At 43.2% G+C, this 24,069-nt stretch overlaps 1 protein-coding gene across 2 annotated transcripts in view; it reads left to right on the top strand.

Annotated features, from left to right (window-relative positions):
- LRRC8B (leucine rich repeat containing 8 VRAC subunit B) overlaps positions 1-11,704 on the top strand; it is a 52,922-nt gene extending 41,218 nt beyond the window's left edge. For both annotated transcript variants that reach the window (XM_036256952.1, XM_036256953.1), the window contains exons 4-5: positions 1,192-3,356; positions 11,159-11,704. In XM_036256952.1, coding sequence (XP_036112845.1) covers positions 1,218-3,356; positions 11,159-11,431 — 2,412 coding nt within the window. In that variant the 5' untranslated portion in view covers positions 1,192-1,217 and the 3' untranslated portion in view covers positions 11,432-11,704. The remainder of the gene's footprint in view (positions 1-1,191; positions 3,357-11,158) is intronic.
- Positions 11,705-24,069: the final 12,365 nt, after the last annotated feature.

Raw genomic sequence — 24,069 nt, 5'->3', positions numbered from 1 at the left:
GCAGGGGGATGAATGAGCTCAAAAGAGTCTTCCTTAGGGAGTGCTACCAGTCCTAGGATATCTTGAAAGAGAAACTCAGACCCAGGAAAGAAAAGACTTTAAATTCAAGAAAGTGCAAGAGAAGCCCTTGCACGTAGGTTAAAACTGGGCCACCAGCAAAAGATAACTGTGATTTTTTTTCTTCTTTTTTCTTACCAAATATGTTATTATGTTCAAATATTTCCTTTTATCTTTCTTATTCTGTGCCATCTTATAGGTGGTGTGGATTTTGCTAATTAACCATTTTTAAAACAATTGATTTTTTAAAAATTTTAATGACTTAATTTTTTAATGTTTTATGTAATATTTCTTTCTGAACATTACATAAATCATTTATGTAAGGAACATTGAGTACTTTTAAACGTGAAAATGCAAAATCCACCTTGTTTTTCTAAAGGCAAAAATAATTTAATAGTAGACTAAGCCCTTAATCATTTATTCTAATAGTATTTTGTCATGAAAATATTCAACATGAGCATCCCCATAGTAGAATATTGCTCTGAGTTTTTATTCCCAGTCTTTTAAGCCATTACTATTGTTTGTCAGCTTTTAAATCCTCTAAGTTGCACATGAACTTGAGTTACAAAGCAAGAGCCCAGCGGGGGGAGGGGGGAAATAATGCATTAAATTATATGTTGTTTTGAATATAGAATTGGTAGATCCCTCTAGAATTATCTGAAGGGATAATTTTATAAGGCAGTGCTTGCTCAGAAGAGGTTTCTCACCGTGACTGAAACACAACTCTTAGGCTAGAACCAATGCTCTAGACATTGGGCCTTCAGGATGCGGTAGGATGTGGGAAGAAGCTTCTTCAGACCTTTTGGAGGATATAAAATGTAACTAGGAACAAGTAGAATAAGAACAACATTTCGCAATGTAATTGAAGAAAATTTGGATTCTGGTTTTTAATAGCTTAGCATTGAGTCAACATTTAGGAAAAAACTAGATTCCTGCCCCAGTCTGGTTATCACCAAATGGTATCTCATCTAAGGTGCTTTAGAGGATACATTTTTCAATGAAACCAGAAGACCTCCGTACCCCCTGATCAGTGCTGCCTTCCAGGGTTTGCCCGGGGCTAAATCCTACTTAGAGTTAAATGCTTATTTTCGATGCTTTTACTTCAGTGGTTTTTCTTTTATTTTTCTTTTCTAGTGTCTGTACTCCTGCAAGGGAAAGTCATGATTACACTAACAGAGCTAAAATGTTTAGCAGACGCCCAATCATCTTATCATATCCTAAAACCGTGGTGGGACGTCTTCTGGTATTACATCACCCTGGTCATGCTGCTGGTGGCCGTGCTGGCCGGCGCGCTCCAGCTCACGCAGAGCAGGGTCCTGTGCTGTCTTCCCTGTAAAGTGGAATTCGACAATCACTGCACCGTGCCTTGGCACCTCCTGAAAGCCAGCGTGAATGCCTCCTCTGACCCCGGGACCCCGCTTCCGCTCCCCCTCAGAATCCAGAACGACCTCCACCGCCAGCAGTACTCCTACATCGACGCCGTCTGTTACGAGAAGCAGCTCCACTGGTTCGCCAAGTTTTTCCCCTACCTGGTGCTCCTGCACACGCTCATCTTTGCAGCCTGCAGCAACTTCTGGCTGCACTACCCCAGCACCAGCTCCAGGCTCGAGCATTTCGTGGCCATCCTTCACAAGTGTTTCGATTCCCCGTGGACCACCCGCGCCCTGTCGGAAACGGTGGCCGAGCAGTCGGTGAGGCCCCTGGCACTCTCCAAGTCCAAGGTTTTGCTCTCATCCTCGGGGTGTTCAGCTGATGTCGATGCCAATAAGCAGTCATTGCCCTACCCGCAGCCGGGCATGGAGACGACTGGCATAGAAAGCCCAACGTCCAGTGTCCTGGACAAGAAGGAGGGCGAACAGGCCAAAGCCATCTTTGAGAAAGTGAAAAGGTTCCGCATGCACGTGGAGCAGAAGGATATCATTTACAGAGTGTATCTGAAGCAGATCATCGTCAAAGTCATTCTGTTTGTCCTCATCATAAGTTACGTTCCCTATTTTCTAACCTATATCACTCTGGAAATCGACTGTTTAATTGATGTGCAGGCTTTCACCGGCTACAAGCGTTACCAGTGTGTCTACTCCTTGGCAGAGATATTTAAGGTCCTGGCTTCGTTTTATGTCATTTTGGTTATACTGTATGGTCTCACCTCCTCCTACAGCTTGTGGTGGATGCTGAGGAGCTCGCTGAAGCAGTATTCCTTTGAGGCGTTGAGAGAAAAAAGCAACTACAGCGACATACCCGATGTCAAAAATGACTTCGCCTTCATCCTCCACCTGGCTGATCAGTACGACCCTCTGTACTCCAAACGCTTCTCCATATTCCTGTCGGAGGTCAGTGAGAACAAACTGAAACAGATCAACCTCAATAACGAATGGACGGTTGAGAAACTGAAAAGTAAGCTGGTGAAAAATTCCCAGGACAAGGTCGAACTGCATCTGTTTATGCTCAACGGTCTTCCGGACAATGTGTTTGAGCTCACTGAAATCGAAGTGCTCAGCCTGGAGCTGATTCCGGAGGTCAAGCTGCCCTCCACAGTCTCACAGCTGGTCAACCTCAAGGAGCTCCACGTGTACCATTCGTCTCTGGTGGTAGACCATCCTGCCCTGGCCTTTTTAGAGGAGAACTTAAAAATTCTCCGCCTGAAATTTACTGAAATGGGGAAAATTCCACGCTGGGTGTTTCACCTGAAGAATCTCAAGGAACTTTATCTGTCGGGCTGTGTTCTACCTGAGCAGCTGAGTACCATGCAGCTGGAGGGCTTTCAGGACTTAAAAAACCTGAGGACCCTCTACTTAAAGAGCAGCCTGTCCCGGATCCCCCAAGTCATTACAGACCTCCTGCCTTCGCTGCAGAAGCTGTCCCTCAATAATGAGGGAAGCAAACTGGTGGTGTTGAACAACCTGAAAAAAATGGTCAATCTGAAAAGCTTAGAGCTGATCAGCTGTGACCTCGAACGCATTCCACACTCCATTTTCAGCCTGAACAATTTGCATGAGTTAGACCTAAAGGAGAATAACCTTAAAACTGTGGAGGAGATCATTAGCTTTCAGCATCTCCAGAATCTTTCCTGCTTAAAATTGTGGCACAATAACATTGCTTATATTCCTGCCCAAATCGGGGCGTTATCTAACCTAGAGCAGCTGTCTTTGGACCATAATAATATTGAGAATCTGCCCCTGCAGCTTTTTCTATGCACCAAACTCCATTTTTTGGATCTAAGCTATAACCACCTGACCTTCATTCCAGACGAAATCCAATATTTGAGTGATTTGCAATACTTTGCTGTGACCAACAACAATGTAAGTAAATCCATTCTTCCCTTCATTCAGCGACTCTTTTGAGTATCTGCTGTCATAGTGTGTAATGTAGGTAAAGAAAATGGACATTATGTCATACTAAGCATCCTCTGAGAACAGCCTGACTACCACTTACTGGACATGTGACCATGGCCAAATTACTAACACACTGAGCAGCAGTTTTTAATCTAACTGACACGTTGGGGTGGAGGTTTTATGAAAAACTATATAAGCGCTTGGCACAGTTCCTAACTCGTAGTAGTTGCTCGACATATGTTCTCTTTATTCTCTTTCTCCATATTTTACCTAAAGATCCCGGTTGAAGTGTTTTAAACTAACTAGTTATGGCAGAGCTTACTTTTCATTTCGGAAAGGTCTTAACTACTTAGAAAGTTTCATAAAACTTTTCAGCTTCCCAAATCCGTTCTGGGAGCAGAGACTTCTGTTAAAACTACTGCGATCGTGAGTTATTCATAAAGCTGTCTTTGTGGTGCGGCGAGAGCCGAAGTCCGCGTGCATGTCTAGAAGGGAGTCCGAAATGAGAGGCCTGGTGCTATAATGCGACACCAGGGCTTCTCAGAGGCTTTTTCCAGCTTCCATGCCTTAAAAATGAACCATAATTTGCAACAGTAAAGCCAAGTTAAGGAAAACTTAACATCTCTGAAACAAGAAAAAACAAAACAAATGAGTAGTTTCCTAGGTTAAAATGCGAAGGAGGAGGAAAAAGAAAAAACGTGTGTTAGCCGAAAGGGGTAAGAGAGCGATGCCGATGCCCGTATGGAAAGAAGGGGGAGGAGAAAACCGCTCAGAACTCGCATCTGCTGAGAGGAAAGGGAGCTTCCTCTAGTTGAAACCGGGAACTGTTTCCTTCTACCACCCACCCAACTGTGTTATCTCCTAGACGTTTTATTATTCATATTTCATGCTAAATGTAGCTGTGAGCATGGTGTCGGCTAATACACATATTAATCACCAGGTATTATTTTTGAGAACCAGGGATTGTTAGAGGAATTCCAGAAAGTCAGGGAGTGAGGGCAAAATTCATGCTGATTTTTAGAACTCTTAAGACTTCACGCATATGTCAGAGACTAGATAAATGAGACATCATCGGGTCTTCAAGGATTAGGAGGTTCTAAAACTCTTTTAGGCTTGACTGAGATTAGCAGTGCACATTACAGTTACCTAAAGGGCTTGATAAAACACAGGTTCCTAGTTCCACTCCAGGGCTCCTCATCTAGTAGGGCTGGTGCAAGATCAAGAGTCTGTAACTGTAAAAAGTCCCAGGTGAAGCTGATGCTGCTGGTTTTGTGACCATACTTTGAAGACTACGGGTCTAGAGAGTTATCATTAATGTTGGTGAACTCTGCAGTTGATTAATATTAATATTTTGGTTAAATTTTTTAATAAATTTGTGTTTAAAAGTATAAATAGTTATTTTGAGGGGCATTGGTTTCACCAAGTATCATACAGTTAAATCACTATATGCATTTTTGAAAGTTGCAGCTGATTAAATTGTTAGCTGGCCATGAATTCTTCAAATGTAGAAGCAAGTTAATTTTTTTTTTTTTTTTAGTTTAATGTAATGAAACCTAAGAGCATTAGTACTTTTAACACCAAGTTTATTGACTTCTGGACCGTGTCTGAGAGACTAGGGGTGAGTTTCAGACAAATCCTATCTTGGATAAGGGTGTATGCTTGGTAGCACATGAAAAATTTATGCTGAAAGTAGTTTATGGTCAAGGTAGAAAGATATCTTTGGCTGGGTTGTCTCAGTTTTGATAAGCTGTCTCTGAGCATCCTCAGAACCATAATGATGACCATGACAACTGAATGGGGGAGGGACAGTCCTAAGACTCTGAAGAGATGTGCTGAATAGCGCTGCGGAGGAACGGGAGCCCGTCCGAAGACAGAACTAGAGAGCTGAGAAGTAAGTGCCTCTCCGATGGAACAGGTCAGCTGATGATGGGGAGAGAAGGGACAGGGAGTAGTCCACACAGTGGTCTTCAGAATTTCAGAAGACTTACATAGAAAGGAAGGCGCATTGGGAGTACCCATAAGTCTTTGACTAGGGCAAGCAGGAGAAGACTTCTCATCTTTCCCAAAAAGCTGTCCAAAGATTGAATGAATATTTGAGAAGGGAGAGGTGACTTTGTTATTAATAAAACTGTACAAGGAGCGGGACAATGGGGGAAGGGGAGGGGGCATGTATAATAATTTCAGTAATAAAAATAAATAAATAAATAAATAAATAAATAAATAAATAAACTGTCCAGATATAGACAACCACTTTGTAGGAAGGTTGTTAAAGGGAATCGGAGATTCAGGTTTCATGTAGGGATTTAACTAATTTCAAGTTCCTTCTAACCTTGAGATCCTCATGATTCTATGAGGTAGACCAAAATATGTTTAAAAATTAGAACATAAAACATCCAATTCAATACATAAGTATTTAGATATGTACATACACAGAAATGTGAGTCACTTCATCCATTTGGAATGGAGGAGGTTGGTAAGGGTTCCTGAGAATAGATGTTTTAAAGATTATTTTAAAGACTTAAGCAGTGTATCAAATTCATAAATGGAAGCAACAAATACTAAATCTGAAGTTAAGCAGAAAAGACTTTTTTTTTTTCTTTTAAGGGCATTGGATAGCTCATATTATCACTGACAAGACTGCAGAATTAAGCTTGGAAAACAAGCATAATGTATGCATGAACAACGGACATGGACAACCAAGCTGGGGACAGGGCAGGGAGGGAGACAGAGGGGGAAATCAGTGGGGGGGGGGGGAGGAGAAACATCTGTAACAAAAATTAATTAATTAATTAAAAAAAGAAAACAAGTATAAAGTTAGTCAGACAGCAAAAAGGACCACAGCCAGAATCATAGCACAAAAGCAACATGGTACAGAAACCTTGCCACTGACCAACTCTGGGCACCAGTGCTCCCGGAAGCCCTTGCCCTTCACCAAACAGGTTCTTCGTGGTTTCTGCTTCTTCGTGACGCTACCCCATTCGAAGTCTGAGCACTGGTTGGCAGAATTAGGAATGCCCACACTTGAGCCCTAAGGCAGCTGGGAACACAAGAATCTGGTGGTGTCAGTTCCTCTCGTGGGAACTGGGCTCCAGGTAGAGAATTCTCTAGGCAGTTCCCCAAATGACAGACATTCAAGGAGCGGGCACTCCAGAGTTTCTTCCACAGGATAACAATAGGTAGTATCACAAAAGCATTAAATATTTTTTGTTATATTCTTGCAGCAGGATACTTTAGAGCCTTTAAAATATGAGCATGCATTATGCTTCTCCAAGAGGGAGATGTGGTATGCAACATTTGTCCAACTTACCTGAGCAAGACAGTCCGTGGAACACATCCTGAGAACACTGGAGGCGGGACATGTGACGAGATAGAGGTCATGCACAGAGGATTACCACAGGCATGCCCAGATGTAGTAAGAATGAGAGTGTTTCGCAAGGTGGTCGGAATGGAGAGCGCCTTGAGGTCTGCAAGTCAAGTTCATGTTTGATTCATTGGATACTGGCTGTGGTAAAACTTGAGCTTGAAAGTTCTAGTTAGCTTGAACTGGTAGCTTCAAAGGAGGCTCTGATTGTAGCATATAGAAGAGTTGGGCCCTGGCCAAAAAACTCAGTTGGTTAGAGCACTGTCCTGATACTCCCAGGTTGCAAGTTCGATCCCTGACAGGGCACATACAAGAATCAGCCAGTGAATACATAAATAAGTGGAAGAACAAATTGATGTTTCCCTCTCTGCCTTCCTCCCTCTCGCTCTAAAATCAATAAATAAACTTTTTTTTAAGAAGAGTTGGGAGAGGACAGTCAAGAAACAAAACCCCATGAAAAGGTTTAATCAGTTATGATTTACGATGAGGAATACAGATCTAAACCAAGAGACAAAGACTCGTATCTGAAAGGAACACTATGGGTCAGAGGTTGGCAGACAGCCTGGGAGTCAGGTCTACCCACAGCCTGAGCTAAGAATGGTTTTTAAATTGTTAAATTGTTGGGAGTAAAGGTCAAAAGAATAATAATAGTTTGTCACACATAAAAATTTTATGAAACTCACATTTCAGTGTCCATGAATAAATTCTGATTAGTGGGCTTATACTACAAAAAATTATGTTCAGTTGCTGTTTATTATATTTTGAATTTCATCACATAAAAATGTGTGAAATTTTTTTTCTCTTGTTATACAAGCAATGGCATAATTTTCAGTTTTCCCTCTTGGTCCACAAAACCTAGAATATTTACCCTCCATCCTCTGCTCTAGTCCACTGCCCTCCTTTTACTGACACTCAAACAAAGGCTCCTAGTAAATTGAACTGAGGTCTGAAGCTTCCTAGTGATGAATCTGGAATGGCATCCGAGTGTTTCAACCCCTACTCTTGAGCTCTTTGTACTACACATTAAATAATGCATCAGTCCAACTGGTGCTACTAGGAAGGGGTGTGTGTGGAGGATGGGAGGGGAAGAGGCAGCATCCATCTCTGTCCCAGTGCCAAGGGGTACCTGGGTTCTGAATGTACGGAATGTGATGGAGAAGCACAAGGAAGGGGGGAGGGGATTTCATAACTGCACTCAAATCTTGAAAACCAGTCCAGTTTACACCTTGGTCTCCTGACATCTGCATTTCTACATGTAATGCATTTATTTTATTAACTCGGAAACTTGTAGCCAGAGGGTGAATACTATGGAAGTTCCTCATTATTTCACATATTAATGTGGAACAGTGCAGAAGATCATTTCTGTGGCAGGGCTAGTTGTTTTGGACATCATTGCTTAGAAATGGAAATATTCAGCTTTGTTTTTTGAAATGATTGGATTTTATGTATTTGATTAGCATGTCTTGAGTGAGAGAGCATATGTCAGTAGCCAGAAGAGAAGGAAATGTGACATTGAGAAGGATTCAGAAGTAAGGTCCGATGCTCTGGGAAACAGTGGAGCATTTCATTATCAATGTCAGCCTTAGATATAGGAGGAGGAGAGCTCTTCTTTGGATGTCTTGGGGGCATTCGTACATTTAGTTGAAGATATTTTCATTGCTAGAGAATTCTAGGATATAGTGATATTGTAGCATTAGTTTTTATTGTGGTCCATGTTGTACATTTTATAGTTTATTATATGTGTGTATTATAGTTTAGTCTGTAAAATCATTCTTTTTATGAACTTTATCATCTCCCTGATCAGGTCTATAAATATTTCTTCTGATTTTTTAAAAGAAATCAGTGGTCCACCAAGGTCATTCTTTTCTTTCTGGCTTATGTAGTCTACAGTCGAAGAAAAAACATGCTCAATGAATTCAATATAAATAAATGCTATACAAATATTTTTTAATAAAATTCATCGGCCCACGCACAGTGTTTGGTGTTCTTGTGAGCTTGGGGTGAACTATTTTTTAAAGGTGTAAGTAGATTTTTCAAGATAAAATTGCTGAGTTGAAAGAAAGTCTTGAGTCTCTAACATAGCTACCCAGCCTCTTTTAGCAAAATTGAAGTCAAGTAGGTGAGTCAAGTTCTTGTGCTTTAACTACATGCTGATGTTGAGACAAAGCCCCTGACACTTGGCACTGGGGAAGTGGGTCCGCTGACTACAGCCCTGACTCACCCTCTCAGAGCAGCACAGACATGTTGACAGCCCGCCCAGAGGCTCACTCCCTGGTCTTGTGAAATCCCTCTCCTGAGAAGTCACTGAAATTACAAAGACAGAGATAGAAAGATGATTGTTGAGCACCAAATAGTGCTGAGAGCCGGGCAGGAGAGTGGGGGCCATGGCTTCAGGGTGCTCACCCACCAGGCAGGCAGCTCAATTATGCAAGGTTCTTGCTGGGATCTGCAAGTGGACTGAAGAAGGGAGATGTGGGGTACCCTGATGCACCTCTGGTTAGGGCTCTCTTCTTTGTAGCACCCATTACAGACTATTTGTGTAATTGTTTAAATACTTGTGTCTCCCATGAAGACCAGTGCTTCTCAAAGGGGGGCAGCTTTGCCCCCCAGGAGACATTTTTGGGTGTCACAGCTGGGGAGAGGGTGGCACTAGCAGCTAAGAGGTGGAGGCCAGGGATGCTGCTAAACATCCTACAATGCACAGGGCACCCACCACACAACGAATTATCCTGTCCAAATGTGAACAATGCCAAAGTTGAGAACCCATGCTAGACTGAGGTTCTTAAAGACCCATCTGTCTTGCCCAGCACGTTATCCCCAACACGAACCATAAAAGGAGGTTCTCAGCACTCATTCACAAATACAGCTGAGCCAAGCTTCTCCCGTTTCAACCGGTTCGCCTAAGTCATTGCTTAGGCACTGGCAGGCACTTGTCAACCCTGAGCAAGTCGCCAGGACTGATTGTTTCCTCTGTTTATATCTCAGTGACCCTACTTCTGAGTTGCTGAAGTCTCTGACCAGAAAGGGTTGCAATCTACATTTGTACGGTGTTGCATTTGCATTCTTGAAAAGGGATTGTAATAAAAGGGTCGATGTTTTTTCATTGCTTATACCAAGTACTTCAGTGTACAGTGATGCGCTACATTGAACGCTGGTCTTAGCAAAGGCGATCATTAGATTTACTCTCAAGGCTCTCCAGTACTGAGTGTACATGTGGGCGACGGAGGAGAGGGGAGTTTCCGACATAATGAGCATTTTTTAATGCAGTATGACAATTCTTTAGTTTGTATAGAGAATGTTTATCCTTCTGAGGAGATCATTCTGGATGGCCCTAGAAGTCCCAGCAGGGACCTGGCTCAGTGGGGCCACGTTAGGCCACCTGAGGAGAAGGCTGAGCTCCTCCAGAGTGCTCCTTTCATCCTTGCTTCTAGCAGCTGCTTCCTGAACCAAGAGCCCACATTGTTTCGTACTAGCCAAGATGCCCTGGCCCCACCTGTACAGATACATGGAGTATTACAGGGTGAGGTGTGTGCAGCCCAGCTCTGCCTGGCCTGAACTCACCTCTCAGTGGCGTGGTGAGAGTCGAGGGTACTGTGCATGCTCAACTCTCCTCTGGACGTCTCCCCAATAAACCCTATTTCATAGACATACAGTGCCTCCCTTAGAAATTCACATGCAACCTACCGACTAGATAGGGGAGCATTTCAGTCGAGTGGCTCTAGGACTTGACCTAATTGCAGGCTATTTATTATATTTAAAATTATTTCTCTCTGCTCCATCATTTAATCGAACCAGCCAGAAAGCAGGAAGAAGGGTAAAGAAATACTCAAGAGTGTGTATGTAGAGGGTAATGAAATATCAAATCCTCTTGTCTCTGCTTCTGTCGACTTTTTTGTTTTTTAACAGAATGAAGTTTCTGGCTTTACTGTGAAACCCTAAGAAAATAGCATCATGTCTGTTCTTAAGATGTTTTTGAAGATATTGCTCATTGCTTAAGGCTATAAACTCTTTACCAGGACTCTTGAGAGCAGTTTATTTCTGATCTAGAACTCAAGAATAATTATGATTCTCCTGAGTTACTGGTTTGTTTTTTTTTATCTTAGGGACAGCGAGTATGTAACTGATTTAGGTTTGGTTTGAGAATTGCTTATTGGAATGTTTAGCACCAAATTTGTTGCCCATGCATATGTAACAAGGGTTTAGAAGTTTATGGTAGCCTTAATTCTGGCTCCACATCAGAATATCCTTATTTTTCTTTATATTTTCCATCTCCTTCAAATGTATCATCATTGTTAGATGTAAACATCCAGAAATGTTTTGGGAAAAGGGCCGAGGTGTACATAAGTGAATGTATGATAGTAGGCCAGCAAAAAACTGGTTTCACTGGCTTCTTTTTTTCCATTTCCAGATTGAGACGCTACCAGATGGGCTGTTTCAGTGCAAAAAGCTGCAGTGTTTACTTTTGGGGAAAAATAGCCTGATGAGTTTGTCCCCCCGTGTGGGTGAGCTGTCGAACCTTACTCATCTGGAGCTCGTTGGCAATTACCTGGAAACACTTCCCCCCGAGCTGGAAGGCTGTCAGTCCCTAAAACGGAGCTGTCTGGTTGTCGAGGAGAATTTGCTCAACACTCTTCCTCTCCCTGTAACAGAGCGTTTGCAGACGTGCTTAGATAAATGCTGACCTACGGAGAAAATGCTTTCTAAAAGTGTGCCCTAGGGCTTTAAATGAGCATTAGAATTTCCTAACGTATAAAGATTTTTTTAAAAAGGGTAATAATTATGACTAACTATAACCAAATTTCTTATTAAAGCAACTCAGTGTCTAGCCCTACATTAAACAGGTAAAAAGTGTTAACACTGAACTGAGTTTTGTGAATCATTAATCTTTTACTTGTTGACTTGTAAGAAGTACACTTTGAGCCCTGGCCAGTGTGGCTTAACGGTTAGAGTGTCAACCTGCACACTGAAGGGTCTCGGGTTCAATTCCTGGTCCAGTCGGGGCACGTGCGGGAGGCAACCAATCAATGTGTCTCTCTTATTGATGTCTCTCTCTCTCTCTCTTTTCCTCTCCCTCTCTCCCTCTTCCTCTCTTCGTTCCACTCTTTCTAAAAATCATGGGGGTGAGGATTAACAAAATAATTATCATAATAAAAAGAAGTACACTTTGAGGGTGGAATGGGGGACATGAAATTATTGAATTTCTACTTTGCAGTTATTACCTTGAAGATTAGCTATTCTTTTCTCTCCCTCTCCAGCCTCCATCACTTATTTGCTCACTTGTTTTAACTGATTTCCTATTTGGATATTTATCACCCAGACCATAAACTCATCCGTATAAATTTCCTTGATGTACATTGAACACTGTCTTTGATTTATGTTCTTAGTTATTTTTAGACAGGGTGTCTGGTGCTTGGCAGAATTCCTTCTTGGCTTTTTACTTCCTGTTCCAGCTTGCTTGAGTCTTCTTTCATCTGGTTTTCTCTTAACAAAGATGAACCCTGAGAAAGTGCCTGCTTTGGGCCTTTGTATAGGACAAGAGCAGGGTACTTAGGACATATGTCACCCTGGGGATATCCTGAAAATTAATGTATTCTCTAAACTGTCTTCTTGTGTATCATCAAAGCCTTTTTTATTTGCTAGTAAGTTTTTATATTAAGTGTAAAACATAACTATTTTTATTGTGTAATGTTGTATTCAAAAATCTGTGGGAATAATTTTTGTAAGGTACAGAGAACACATGCGTTTCTCTAAGAATTTACTATTAACATACTTGGTTGGGGCTGCTTATGATTCTCATGTTTGTGTGCATTCTCCAGAATGTTTTTGTACTCTGCAACTAATTACTTTGGGATAACAAAAGCCTTGTGTTTCGTGCCCTAAAATGTTTAGGGGTTTCCTTGTAAGCGGATGGCCACATCATCTACCTCCCTTGTTGCTGTGCTATTGTACGGGTACAATTCTTAATTATTTCAGAAACTGTGATGGAGGGGAGAGGTAGAGATTTCGATCTTTAAAATTGACTTTAAAATACCTTGTAGAAATTAAGAGTTAAAGCAAACTACTTTCTTCTCCATCTGTATGATCTATAGGTATGATTATAATGTAAAACACTCAGCCTCTATTCACTGTTTAAGATAAGTTCTCAAAGCGCACAAAGAAATAAATCCATTTAACTGGAATTCATCTCATGCCTTTGTTTAACTTTTCTGGAATACATTTTGCTCTTTTTTATAAAGAGCTTTTGTGTTCAGTGGTTTATCGTGCATATTGTAAAATGAAAATCAACGGACTCCTTTTGGGAAAATGTACATTTGTAATGTGTTTTTCTCTAATGGGTCTAGGCATTCTGATGCCATCTGACTGTGGATGTGACTATGAAGTGTAATCCAGTAACTGCACCCCGACAAGCCTGGAAGGCCCTGTGGTGAAGGGTACCGTAAACATGGGATTGTCATGTGTGCTACTTTTTTTGTTTTTTATTTTTTTTGCTTTGCCCATTCCAAAAGGATGAAATTGAGTCTTTATAACAAAATGTAGTTTCCCTCACCTGCCACACACACCTGGACTGAATCTCAGAGAAAAGAATTGTTTGCGTCAAATGAATTTGAATATTAGTTATAAAAATGATAAAACACCAAAGGCAGCCTAAACCTTATTGTTTATTCTGAATGAGAAGGAATGGTATAAAAATGTAATTTCTACCAAAACTTGCCTTTAGTCAGAACATTCAAGTTCTCAGGGACCCAGGCTTCACTGATGAAACTTTCTTCTAGGACTTCAGAAAACAGATTCTGACTATATCTGGGGTGTCATTTGTTTTTTGGTTTAGGTGTGGGTGTTTTGTTTTTTTGTGGGGTTTTTTTTTTTTGTCATTTTTATATTTTTAATGTGAGTTGATGGTTATTTTAATGTTTCGCAATAGAATTGTCATGTGTATTGATCCAGTGTTAGATAGGATTCTCCTAAATTTTGGACTCGAACATGATTCATGGAGAGGTGTTTAAATGATCTTGGAACTTAAATGTTTTTGGACAAATAATTAGCCATAATTTGTATGAAAAATGTTACCCTCTTTTCTAGAGAAGAGTTTTCAAAACAAATTTTGGATTGTTATCATTTTTCTGACAAAGTAGAACTTCTCCATGGCTAGTCACTGGTTTTGTTCATGTGCAAAAGTCATTGGCTACATCTTCCTTCCTGACTCTCAGCTTCTGGAAGCAAGTTACTGTCAGGATTAACAACAAACATTGTAAGCTTCTTTTCAAACATAAAGGTATGATAACTGGTGCAGACGCTGTTCTTGATGCCATAGTTTTTAGAATATTTTTTTTATTTCAGTCTTACCCACCAGTATTTAGGTAGCTTTTGAAATGATGTCGCATCAATGCAATGAACCCTGAGACCACCGCTTGACACACAGAAGGAGTTTGATGCCCCTTTAACTGTGTTGTTGGAGCAGATCATTTTATATGTGTTCCTGTTCATTTAAGAGGACTTTAAATGAAGTTTGTTCACTTATAACTGTGAAACTTTAGTTGGCATTTGATTTCCAAGAATGTGCAATACATTTTCCAAAAAATAAACTCAGATGCTATTCAGAACAAAGTTGATGGCTTATGCTAGCAATGGCATTGGTTCATTTCATTTACATGCACACACACACACACACACACCCCTATGTATGCAAAATGTAACATTAGTTTTGGATATGTTTAGTAGTTTTCCCAAGATTGCAAGAGGTTGTAGGTTAATACTAGGATACTAATTCTTTTTTATTCATTACTTGTAATTAGGAGTGTTCTATTCTCTTAGGTATATTTTAAAGAAAACTGAACACTCAGCCTTAGTCTAAGAACCTAAGCAGTTTTGAGCATTTCTGGTAAGGTGTAGTGTTCTTTCCCTAACCTACGTCAGGTACATCTATGTGGCACATCGATACTGTTTTCATTCTTCATCCTCAGTCTTAATTTCCCCCGTGGATGTCACCATATTTCGCTGTCACTTACCAGATGTCTGCGTGAAACAGGGTAAATAGACATCCTCAGGACCTCAGCTCTGTGGCACACCCAGTTCAGTGTGTGCTGTGGGGGGCTGCAGTGAATTGTAGCTTACCATTGTTTGCTAGTGAAAATATTTGTTTTTGTTCTTCAGGTGTTTCATGATTCAAATTTTGTATGTTTAATGAAAACTGCATAATATTGATGGGTTCAGAAACTATTAAAATAAACAATTCTGTGGACTTATAGCTTTATTTTCTTATATGTTCAATAAAATGCTCTTTCCATATTTGTTCTCTTATCATTGTCCTGTCCACATAAGGCATTTTGTTATCTCTCTCCACGCACCCACCTCCTTAAATTTGACCAGCGCTTGTACAGTAGCAAAATATATTTGCACTAGAGAACGTGCTGTGATACCTGAGCATGTATGTATTGGGGGGGGGGGGACAGCCAGCGCCTATAATTATTACGCCTAATTGAGTAGCTCTACTTTACCCACCCCTGCAGTATTTAAAGCTGATCTAACAGTTCCCTCATCCCTCCTGAGAGTATGAGAATGTAACTGTAAGTCTGTTTTCAGGAACTGTATATTGCATCAGAGTCTGTGTTTATTTTTTTCTGGAAACAAGAGGAAGGCTGATGGGAGAGGGGAGGAGTTAGTCTCCTGGTTTGAATTATGAAGACATTACATACACGAAACTGTTGTAAAACGCCCTGAATATAATGATTTCTCATCTTCAGCCAGATATGAAAGCTGCAGTCCTACTTGATTGCTTTCTTCTTGTTTCTGGCCCATCACCTTCATATCCACTGGGAACTATCTATCTACTAAGTACCTTTGGTAATGGACTCCCTTCTCTCAAATGCTTTTTTTTTTTTCCGTGACAATTTCATCAACACTACAGCATTAACACGGAAAATATAAGCCGAAGTACTGAGCTGAGATGCCTTCCAGTTGAACTTAATTCACATTTAAGTTTTGCATTTGACTTGTATAATACACTACTGCTGAGAAAAACAATTAGGAATGCCTCCTGCATGTTATATATTATCTCTAACAGAGATGGTGCAATTTAAAAAATACAAAGGGGCATAGAATTAGAATGGATGTGTCTGTGCATATATGTGTTGTGTATAATCCTAAATATTTATGTTTAAATTTTTAAAAACTCTTCAAATGTTTCACTCTCGGTGAAATAATGGGCCAACCTTAAGTCGAGACATTTTCTTGTTAGCTTCACAGTGAAGGCCAGCATTGCTTATTTTACCTTTGCCACATATTGTGAAAGGTACATAATCAGCTTTTGCTTCTGGCGATAAATTACTAGAAAATGTAAGCTTTTGTCATGAGTTGAATGTTTTCGGCCCTCAGGTTTACCATGTAAATCTGCATTTTAGTGGGAAAATCCCTTTGCCTGAGATTCATTAGTTTTGGTAAACTTGACTGTTTTTAAAGTACATTTTCTGTAAAACGAAGATTCAATTTTTATAATAAATGGCAAGTAAAAACAGATTCAATGTTGGAAGAAGTCGACTGTCCTGTTCTTATCTGTGCACACCTGTCAGTGCCCAGGTCCCGAGCGAGATCTTCCTCCTCCCACACTTCCTGCGCAGCCGGCTGCACGGCCACATCACTCACCAAACAATAGATGTTACGTTTACACGTGCACCTCATGACAGTGGTATGAGTTTTCAAACTAAGCTCCCATCGTCACAATATAGTAAGCCCCTTAACAGCGGGACTGGTCCTAGAATACACTGAGGGGCAGAGGGGGGTGAAACCTGTCTCTCCCAATAGGTTCCCCTTCCCAATGGTGTTCATCCCTGTGGACTGATGATCCCCAACCAGTCCATCTCTCTGCCTCTCTTCTTCGCTCCAGACACCTGGAAAGAAATGAGCTGCAAGACAGAATTTTCAAAAAGTTTAGTAAAGAGAGAAAAAAGGAATTATTGGGTAAAATAGACACAATCATTTTGACTCTCTCCCTCCCTCCCTCTCCCACTCCCTCTGCCTCGCCTCTGACTCTGCCTTTCCCTCTCTCTATTTCACCACACACACACACACACACACACTCACTCACTCACAATTTTAGGGACACATTAGAAAGCTGATACTCAGATCTTTTCTCTGCTGGAGAACAGAACTTGATATATTCTGAACCAGATTATGATGGAAATTAACTGCTGACACCATTTGGATGGAAATGCATTGAGGAGATAAAGCCTGCACCAGACTGGCATCAGCAGCCACTCGGGGACTGCTGGGTGTTTGGGGACGCTGGGGTCCTGTGCTAACAGCCTGCAGGGCAGTGACAAGCCCCCATGAGCACAGCAATAAGCGTGGCTTCGTGTTCCTACGTATCCACTCCCACATTGCAAAATGGCTTATCACAAGCATGGCGAAGGGCCTGCCTGCCTGTGGGGGAGGTTTGACGGTTTGATTCTCTGGAGTTACAGCTTTTGTTGGGTTTCTGCCCCCTTCTCCTCTGGATTCTCTAAATCTTAACTTGTCAGCTCTGTCCCCCTCATCTCTGCAGTCTGGAGAAAAGAGTTCATCCAAAGGCACAAAGCTAAACCTTAAACTCAAGCCCCATATTTACAGAGGAATATGTATCTATATGCCAAAGAAGGATCAGGGAAAAAGGTCATTTTTGTCATGCATAGTCTTTTTTAAAAAAAATAAACTTCTCACTTTGTGTTATCCCATCATCCACTAGAATAAAGTTATAAGTCCTGCCTCCTAAATACCAATAATTGTTTAGGATTCCTTGTGTGTGACTGAGAAGCCTTTCAAATGATTTATTATAATAAATGCCTTAAAGTTTGTTCACCTTTTTACTCAGGCCTATTTGTTGGCGTAGAGCTCAACTTGGTTTTTTGCTCTCTGCCTCCCCCTGCCGCTGAGATGAGAACAAACCAAACAGAAGCCTGCCTCCCCTTGAATTCAGTTGCTCCTCGCTTTGCCTTGATCACATGCACCCCCCACGGGAAGCCCTTGAGAATTCAATGGCCCTCACTTGATCCCTGTGACTCCATCTCAAATGGGATGCCTTAGGAAGCCCCCTGCAATGCCCGGCCCCAGGACCAGACCAGAGGTGGGCAAGCAAGAATTTAGCACCTCTTAAAAAAAACAAACCTCCTTTGAATAATTTATTCAATACGTATTTGGTAGAAGTAGGGGGGCTGGTTTTCTATTTCTGAAAATTATGAACCTGTAGATCAGCTGTCTAATTCCTCCTTTCTCCAGTGACAGAAGAGCTTAGAGACTGAGCAGAGAGACGAGTGGGAGCTGGGAGGCAAATGAACGTTCTCCCAGCTTAAAGCATTTCTGCAAACATCACAACAGACCATGTCTTCTTCCAGGCAACTTGAGCAGGCTTGTCCTTTTTTTCTCCTTCAAAGCACCCTACCCTCTTACCCCCCCCCCCCCTCCAATCCCAGATCCCACTCCCAGATCCCTCTCCCGGCTCCCCCCCTCCCCGCCCCATCTCCGCTGTTTATTGCTGTCCTAACCACATACTCCAAGCTTACATATCCTCTCCCATTACTAAATCCCATCTTTGAGAGTATTAAATACCCATCATACCAAGGGTGATATTTTCGTTTTCCTCACCAAATGAACGTCTTTCAGTTACCAAGATTCTTCCTTCCTACAAGGTGGTTTCTTGTCACAATTTCAAAAAAGAGACTTATTCAGTGTGCTGACAGGGAGCAGGAGCAACTGGCATTCTGTAGGCTGGTAACCTAAGAAACTGAATGTGGAAACCTGAGTTTGCTGGTCCCCTATTTCCAATTATTCCAATGACATTGGGTGTTGCTTGTAAATTAGTACCCTGGGCAAGTGTTTAAACACAGGGTGGCAAATGCCACCTGTGTGAAGGGAGTTTCTGGCTAGTCTTTCTTGAACTGGGTTTGGATTAGCAGCTTGCCTCTTGCTTCTATGGTAACTTGATGGAGAGACTACTCAGATCATTATGGGGAGCCAAGAGCTGTTGCATCATCTTTTTCATAATAGACTGAGCCCGTCTTGGGCAGTTGCTCAGTAGGAAGGAAAAGACTGAAAACTAACCAAGGGAAGGAGCATCCGTCTTCGCCATTCAGAGGCCTGAGGAAAATTTGCTGGACTTGTACAGCCTGGGCAGAACCTCATTAACGGCTTCAAACTGAGATAAAGCATCTAATCGTTGCTCATCCATGCTCCTTCAGCTTGGGGTCTGTCACCGCAGGGAAAATAGCATGGAATTGGGATGCTGCATTGTCATTGAGCACCTGCTGCATGCTAGGTTCTCGACTGGGTTCCTTATATGTGCCCTCTCAGCCCATCCAACAACCCCATTTGCAGTGCTATTCCCGTTTTACAGAAACTTTAAAAATGCTAAGGCCTCATGACTGTTCAGAAGAGGAGTTGTATTCAACCTACAGTCTGCAAAGTGTGTTTCTCCGGAGGTTTAGAGCAGACCAGCCTCAGCACGTCATCCTCCCTGGGCCGCCTTGGCCTTGGCGTTGGGAGATGCACAGGTGACCCTCTGGCTTTCAGAGCTCATTGGTGTCTCCCATGGGCTGTGAGCCCAGTGCTTCTCCTGCCCCATGTCTGTCCGGTTTGTCTTCTCCTGGGCCGCTGGGTCACTCCCGAGCCGCCCCCACCCCCTGATGTCATTCTGGAATGAATGCAGAGCTTCCCATCGGAAGGAACCGTGGACTTTCTGAAGGGGAAGTCGCAGCCGCTTGCTCGCGGTGGCAAACCCATGCGTGAGAGAGAGGGCATCGAGCTGCGCAGCGCAGGTGACAGCTTTTCACCCTTCGGGGCTGGCTCTCCGGAGCGCGCGTCATCTACAAGCCACCAGCCTGCGAAGGGCCCAGGCCTCCTCCCTACCCGCCGGTGCGCGCTACCAAGTGGTGTCCTTTCCGCGCCCCTCCCTGCAGTGCAGGGGCGTTGCTGGGCCCAGAGCTCGAGGCTCCGTCCGACTTCGTGCACCGGAAAAGCGGGGCCCTGGCCATGCGGCTCGGTGGGCTGGGCCTTGTCCCATACACCAAGAGGTGGAAGGTTCAACTCCTGGTCAGGGCACATATCCAGGTTGCGGTTTGATCCCTGGTTGGGGCACATGCAGGAGGCAGCCGACGGAGGTCTCTCTCATCAATATTTTTCTCTCTCTCTGAAATTAATTAATTTTTTTTTTTTAAAGAAAACTAGGGTCTGAAAGAACCATCTTCTATAGTTAACACTGAGAACTTCTCAAGTATCTGCCATATGTTTTATAAATATCACGAATGCCTAAGCCATGTTAGGGTAGGCATTGTCTCCATTTCATTAAAAGAATAGATTTGGGGAGGTTAAATGACATACAGGGGTACACAGTTTGGAACTAGAGACTGTAGCACCAAATCTCTGCTATTTGTATCGTGCACGCTGCCAGGACCATAAGGCAAGAACGTGTCGGCGTTGTGGTCACAGCCTAGGATTTCCACATCTTTATTATTCTGTCCTTTATAATATGCAGACTCTAAATAAGCCAGAAAAGGATTGCTGTACATTCTGACACACACATAGACACAAACAGTTTTAATACCCTTTAGTGTCAATAAATCATCATTTCCTTCAAAGGATCAATGTACTTTTGAACTTTGTGGTTATTGTTTGAAATGACTGTTTTTATTTTAATATCCTATGCTAAGCTATGAGCACACTTGCTCTCATTAGAAGAGCGGACTGCCGTTCGGAATTTCGGACCCTATGGGAGATGTTGGGTGAAGACGCCATCCTGGTAAAGGGAGTCATTAGCATTTTGGTTTTGTTCTAAGGTGCAGAGGAGGCTTGCAGTCAGTGTTACAGAATAGCAATCCCAATTTAGCTCCCTGAGAGTCCAGATTTGTTATAGCGAAATGCTGGCAGACGCTTTAGACTTGCAAAATGCCTACCAATCCCAGTTCAGGCTAAATTTGTTCTGCTGATTTAGATGTTTGCAGAGTGAGGAGAAGGGATGGGTTCTGCTGTCCTTATCGAATTCATGCCATGCTCCAGATAAGAAGCTGTGTTCTGCACCCCAAGCTGATGGTGTGTTCTTCCCTGGCTTTGTCTTTTGACTGAACGCACTGCTAAGACTGGAAAAAGCCTTCCCTCGAGTTCTAAGTACCCCCTTCTTGAAGCACTGGTTCACTTGGCATTTCCTCTGGGATGCTTCAAATTGCCTGCCCTTCAGGGCAAGGGGCATGTCAGGTTCACCGTGAGTCACCCTGATTAGTGGTCTCTGAGGCCCATTCACACAGTGGGACTGCAGCTCTCAAATGTCTTCCCACTCCTGTCCCCACTGAACTGTGCTAACGGAGGGAAGATGACTTACCAAGTGACTTTGCACAATCGCATTAGCTTCTTTTCATATTCTTCTGAAGGAGAAAAGAAATTGGCCTTCTTCCCTTTTCCTTTCTGGTGGTGAGTCCAATTCCTCCAGCTTAGAAAAGAGTGCCCACAGAGCTTTTTTTTTTTTTTTTTTTTGCAAGGCTGGAAATGAGCCAAATGGCTTTGGTGCTGCCTCAGATAATCAGCAGAGGCCTCGGCTGCACCCAGGTCTAGAGGGGCCTGCAGGAAATTAGCACGCATCTCAGGGTGCGGCAGACTCAGGGAATCGGCAGTGTTGGGGATGCCGGAGGCCACAGCTCACTGGGGCAGAGAGTTTGGGGTGTTTGTGACTTCTGGGATTCAGCACTGGCCCTCGTGAAGCTGCCATTTCAATGTGATCAGCATGCTCAGGGCCCCGGCCTACCTGAGCCTCATGAGAACCTAGATGTTCCCCAGGGTGCCTTCCAACAGCTCCATTATTCTGATCTACATGACATGCTCAGTGAGTGGGAAGTGTTGATCAGGGTTAATATTAAGTAATTTTCTCCACAGCTTGAGCTTGTGATACATGTACTTTTCTGTTTTTAAAATGACTCACTTTTATGACATATGAACAAGACTTTTATTCACTGAAGAACCTAAGGCAAACAAGCAAGCAAAGGAGGACGGGATGATTTTGAGGTGTTCTGCAGCACCTTGGCATCAGGAAAGCTGGATGCACGGTGCCGAAGAGCTATCTAGGGCAGGGCAGAGAGGAGCATTCCCAGGAGGGCCTTCGTCATGCTCAGGCTACAGTGCCTGGTATGGAGAAATGTCCTGAGGTTGCACAGGTACAGAGGTGGCCTGTGAAGTACTTGGCCCTCTTGAGCCTTAACATCAAAACTTGAAATCTGAGGCTGATCCATCACCACTGACGTGCAGCCTAGAGTCTGACCTGGGCCAACAGATGCCTCCAAGTTTTCAGTTCTCAGGTTTCTGGTCCAAGGGACTCTGGGCCTAATTGTCCAGTCAGCTAACAGGCTTCCAGTTGGAGGGACACACCTCCAAGGTTGGGTGCACTGAGAGATGTCAGCTCCTCCCTGCATGTAGGGTAGAGCCACAGCTGGGTAACAGCTCCCAGGGCCGACTGGATGCCCTGAGACTCAGCTGACCCGCAGTGGACTGTCCTGGAGGTGTGTGCTGTGCACCGACTCTGGGTTGTGGTGCCCAGCTCAGGATGGTTCCAGGCCTAGATTTGGGCTCTGTGTCTGGAAGAGAAAGCAAGACCATGGTCCTATACAGAGCTGGACTGCCAGCCTGGTTGCTGGGAAGGGTCTCAGCTTCACCCTGGGTTTGAATCCTGTGGCCAGTAGTAACACTTGAGTAACCTTCTCTGTCTGAGCCTCGGGTTCCTCTTCAGTGAAATGTAAACTATCCTACAAATATCGAGTGCCTGCTCCTACACAGGTGCTGCCTTAGGTATTGAAGATACAGTGGATCAATGGGGACAAGACAAACAGAATGCTGTCATGGAAACAAACCTCCCAGGGTCTAGAAAATTATATATATATATATATATATATATATATATATATATATATATATATATATATTTTAATCCTCACCCAAGGACATTTTTGCATTTATCTGCAGATAGGAAGGGAGAGAGAGAGAGAGAGAGAGAGAGAGAGATGTGAGAGAGACACATCAAATGGTTGCCACCCACATGACTCCAACTGAGGCCAGGGACAAACTGCTACTGAGGTACGTGCCCCTAGAGGGAATCGAACCCAGGTCTCTGGTCCGCAGGCTGATGCTCTAACCGCTGAGCCAAACTGGCCAGGGCTAGAAAATGTTTTAAAACATGCCCTTTCCACCTCAGTCTTTGCACTTGTATTTCTCTCTGTCTGGAAGACTCTTCCTTGCTCCCTTTGGTTAGCTAACTCCTGTTCATCAGTTCTCAGATTAAATGGTTGCCTCCCCGGGGTAGCACCTCCCTGACCAGGTCCACGTTTAGATTCCTCTGTTATGCGTTCTCATGGCAACCAGCACTCTACTCTGAGTTCTCCATCCCTTTGATAATTATTACTAGTTTAATGCCTGTGTCCCTGACGACACTGTAAACCTGGTGTGGGCAGCATCCGTGTCTACCTGCCTTTGAGATGCTCCACAAATATTTGACCATCCACCCAGCTGACAGGTGAAGGGGATGTTCCCCTCTGAATGAGAAAATGCACTGGACCAGAAATAAGAATCAGGCCTGCCAGGAGCACGTGGCCCTTTATGTTCTCCCTCTTTCCCCTCTCCCAGTAGGAAAAGCGGGGAAAGCAGGAGATGACTAACAGGCCATGCCCTGGGCAGCCCCACGTCTCCCTGGAAGCAGTCAGGTTGCCAAGTCAGGGTGCAAAGGGTGGCATGTTGGGTTCCCCGTTGTTCACAGGCATCTATCCATCCCCACTCAGGGCCCTGCTGAGAACCGAGCAGGTGAGTCCTGCTGAGAGCAGTCCCACCGCGTCTGCGCTCCCCCAGCCGGGAAGCGTGATTTAAAGGGAAAGGAGTTACCTCTTGGAACCATAAACAGAAGAAGCTTGAAAACATGAAATCCAATGCCACATAACTAGAATGAAGTCAGTGGCAGAAATGTAATCATGTTGACTTCTCACTCTGTCACTCCGCATAAAAGATGTCCCAGCCCTGGCACGTGTGGCACAGTTGGTTGAGCATCATCCCATGCCCAAGAGGTCCTGGTTCAGTTCCTCGCAGGGCACATGCCTGGGTTGTGGGCTTGATCCCCAGTAGGAAGCATATGCAGAGGCAGCCGGCCGATGTTTCTCTCTCTCCCTCTCCCTTCCTCTCTCTCTAAAAATTAATAAAAACATGCTTAAAAAAAAAAAAAGATGCCCCCAGCCTCAAGGTGCCTCAGTACCTTGAGTAGGAGACCTCAGCAAACATAGTCATTTACATGTGACTCACTGGAAAAGTTAAACGTCCTTTCTTTTTTGTCCC

The sequence above is a fragment of the Molossus molossus genome, unplaced genomic scaffold (assembly GCF_014108415.1).
Source record: "Molossus molossus isolate mMolMol1 unplaced genomic scaffold, mMolMol1.p scaffold_m16_p_12, whole genome shotgun sequence".
In the NCBI taxonomy this organism is placed as follows: domain Eukaryota; kingdom Metazoa; phylum Chordata; class Mammalia; order Chiroptera; family Molossidae; genus Molossus; species Molossus molossus.
This window is presented reverse-complemented; position numbering and strand designations above follow the sequence as displayed.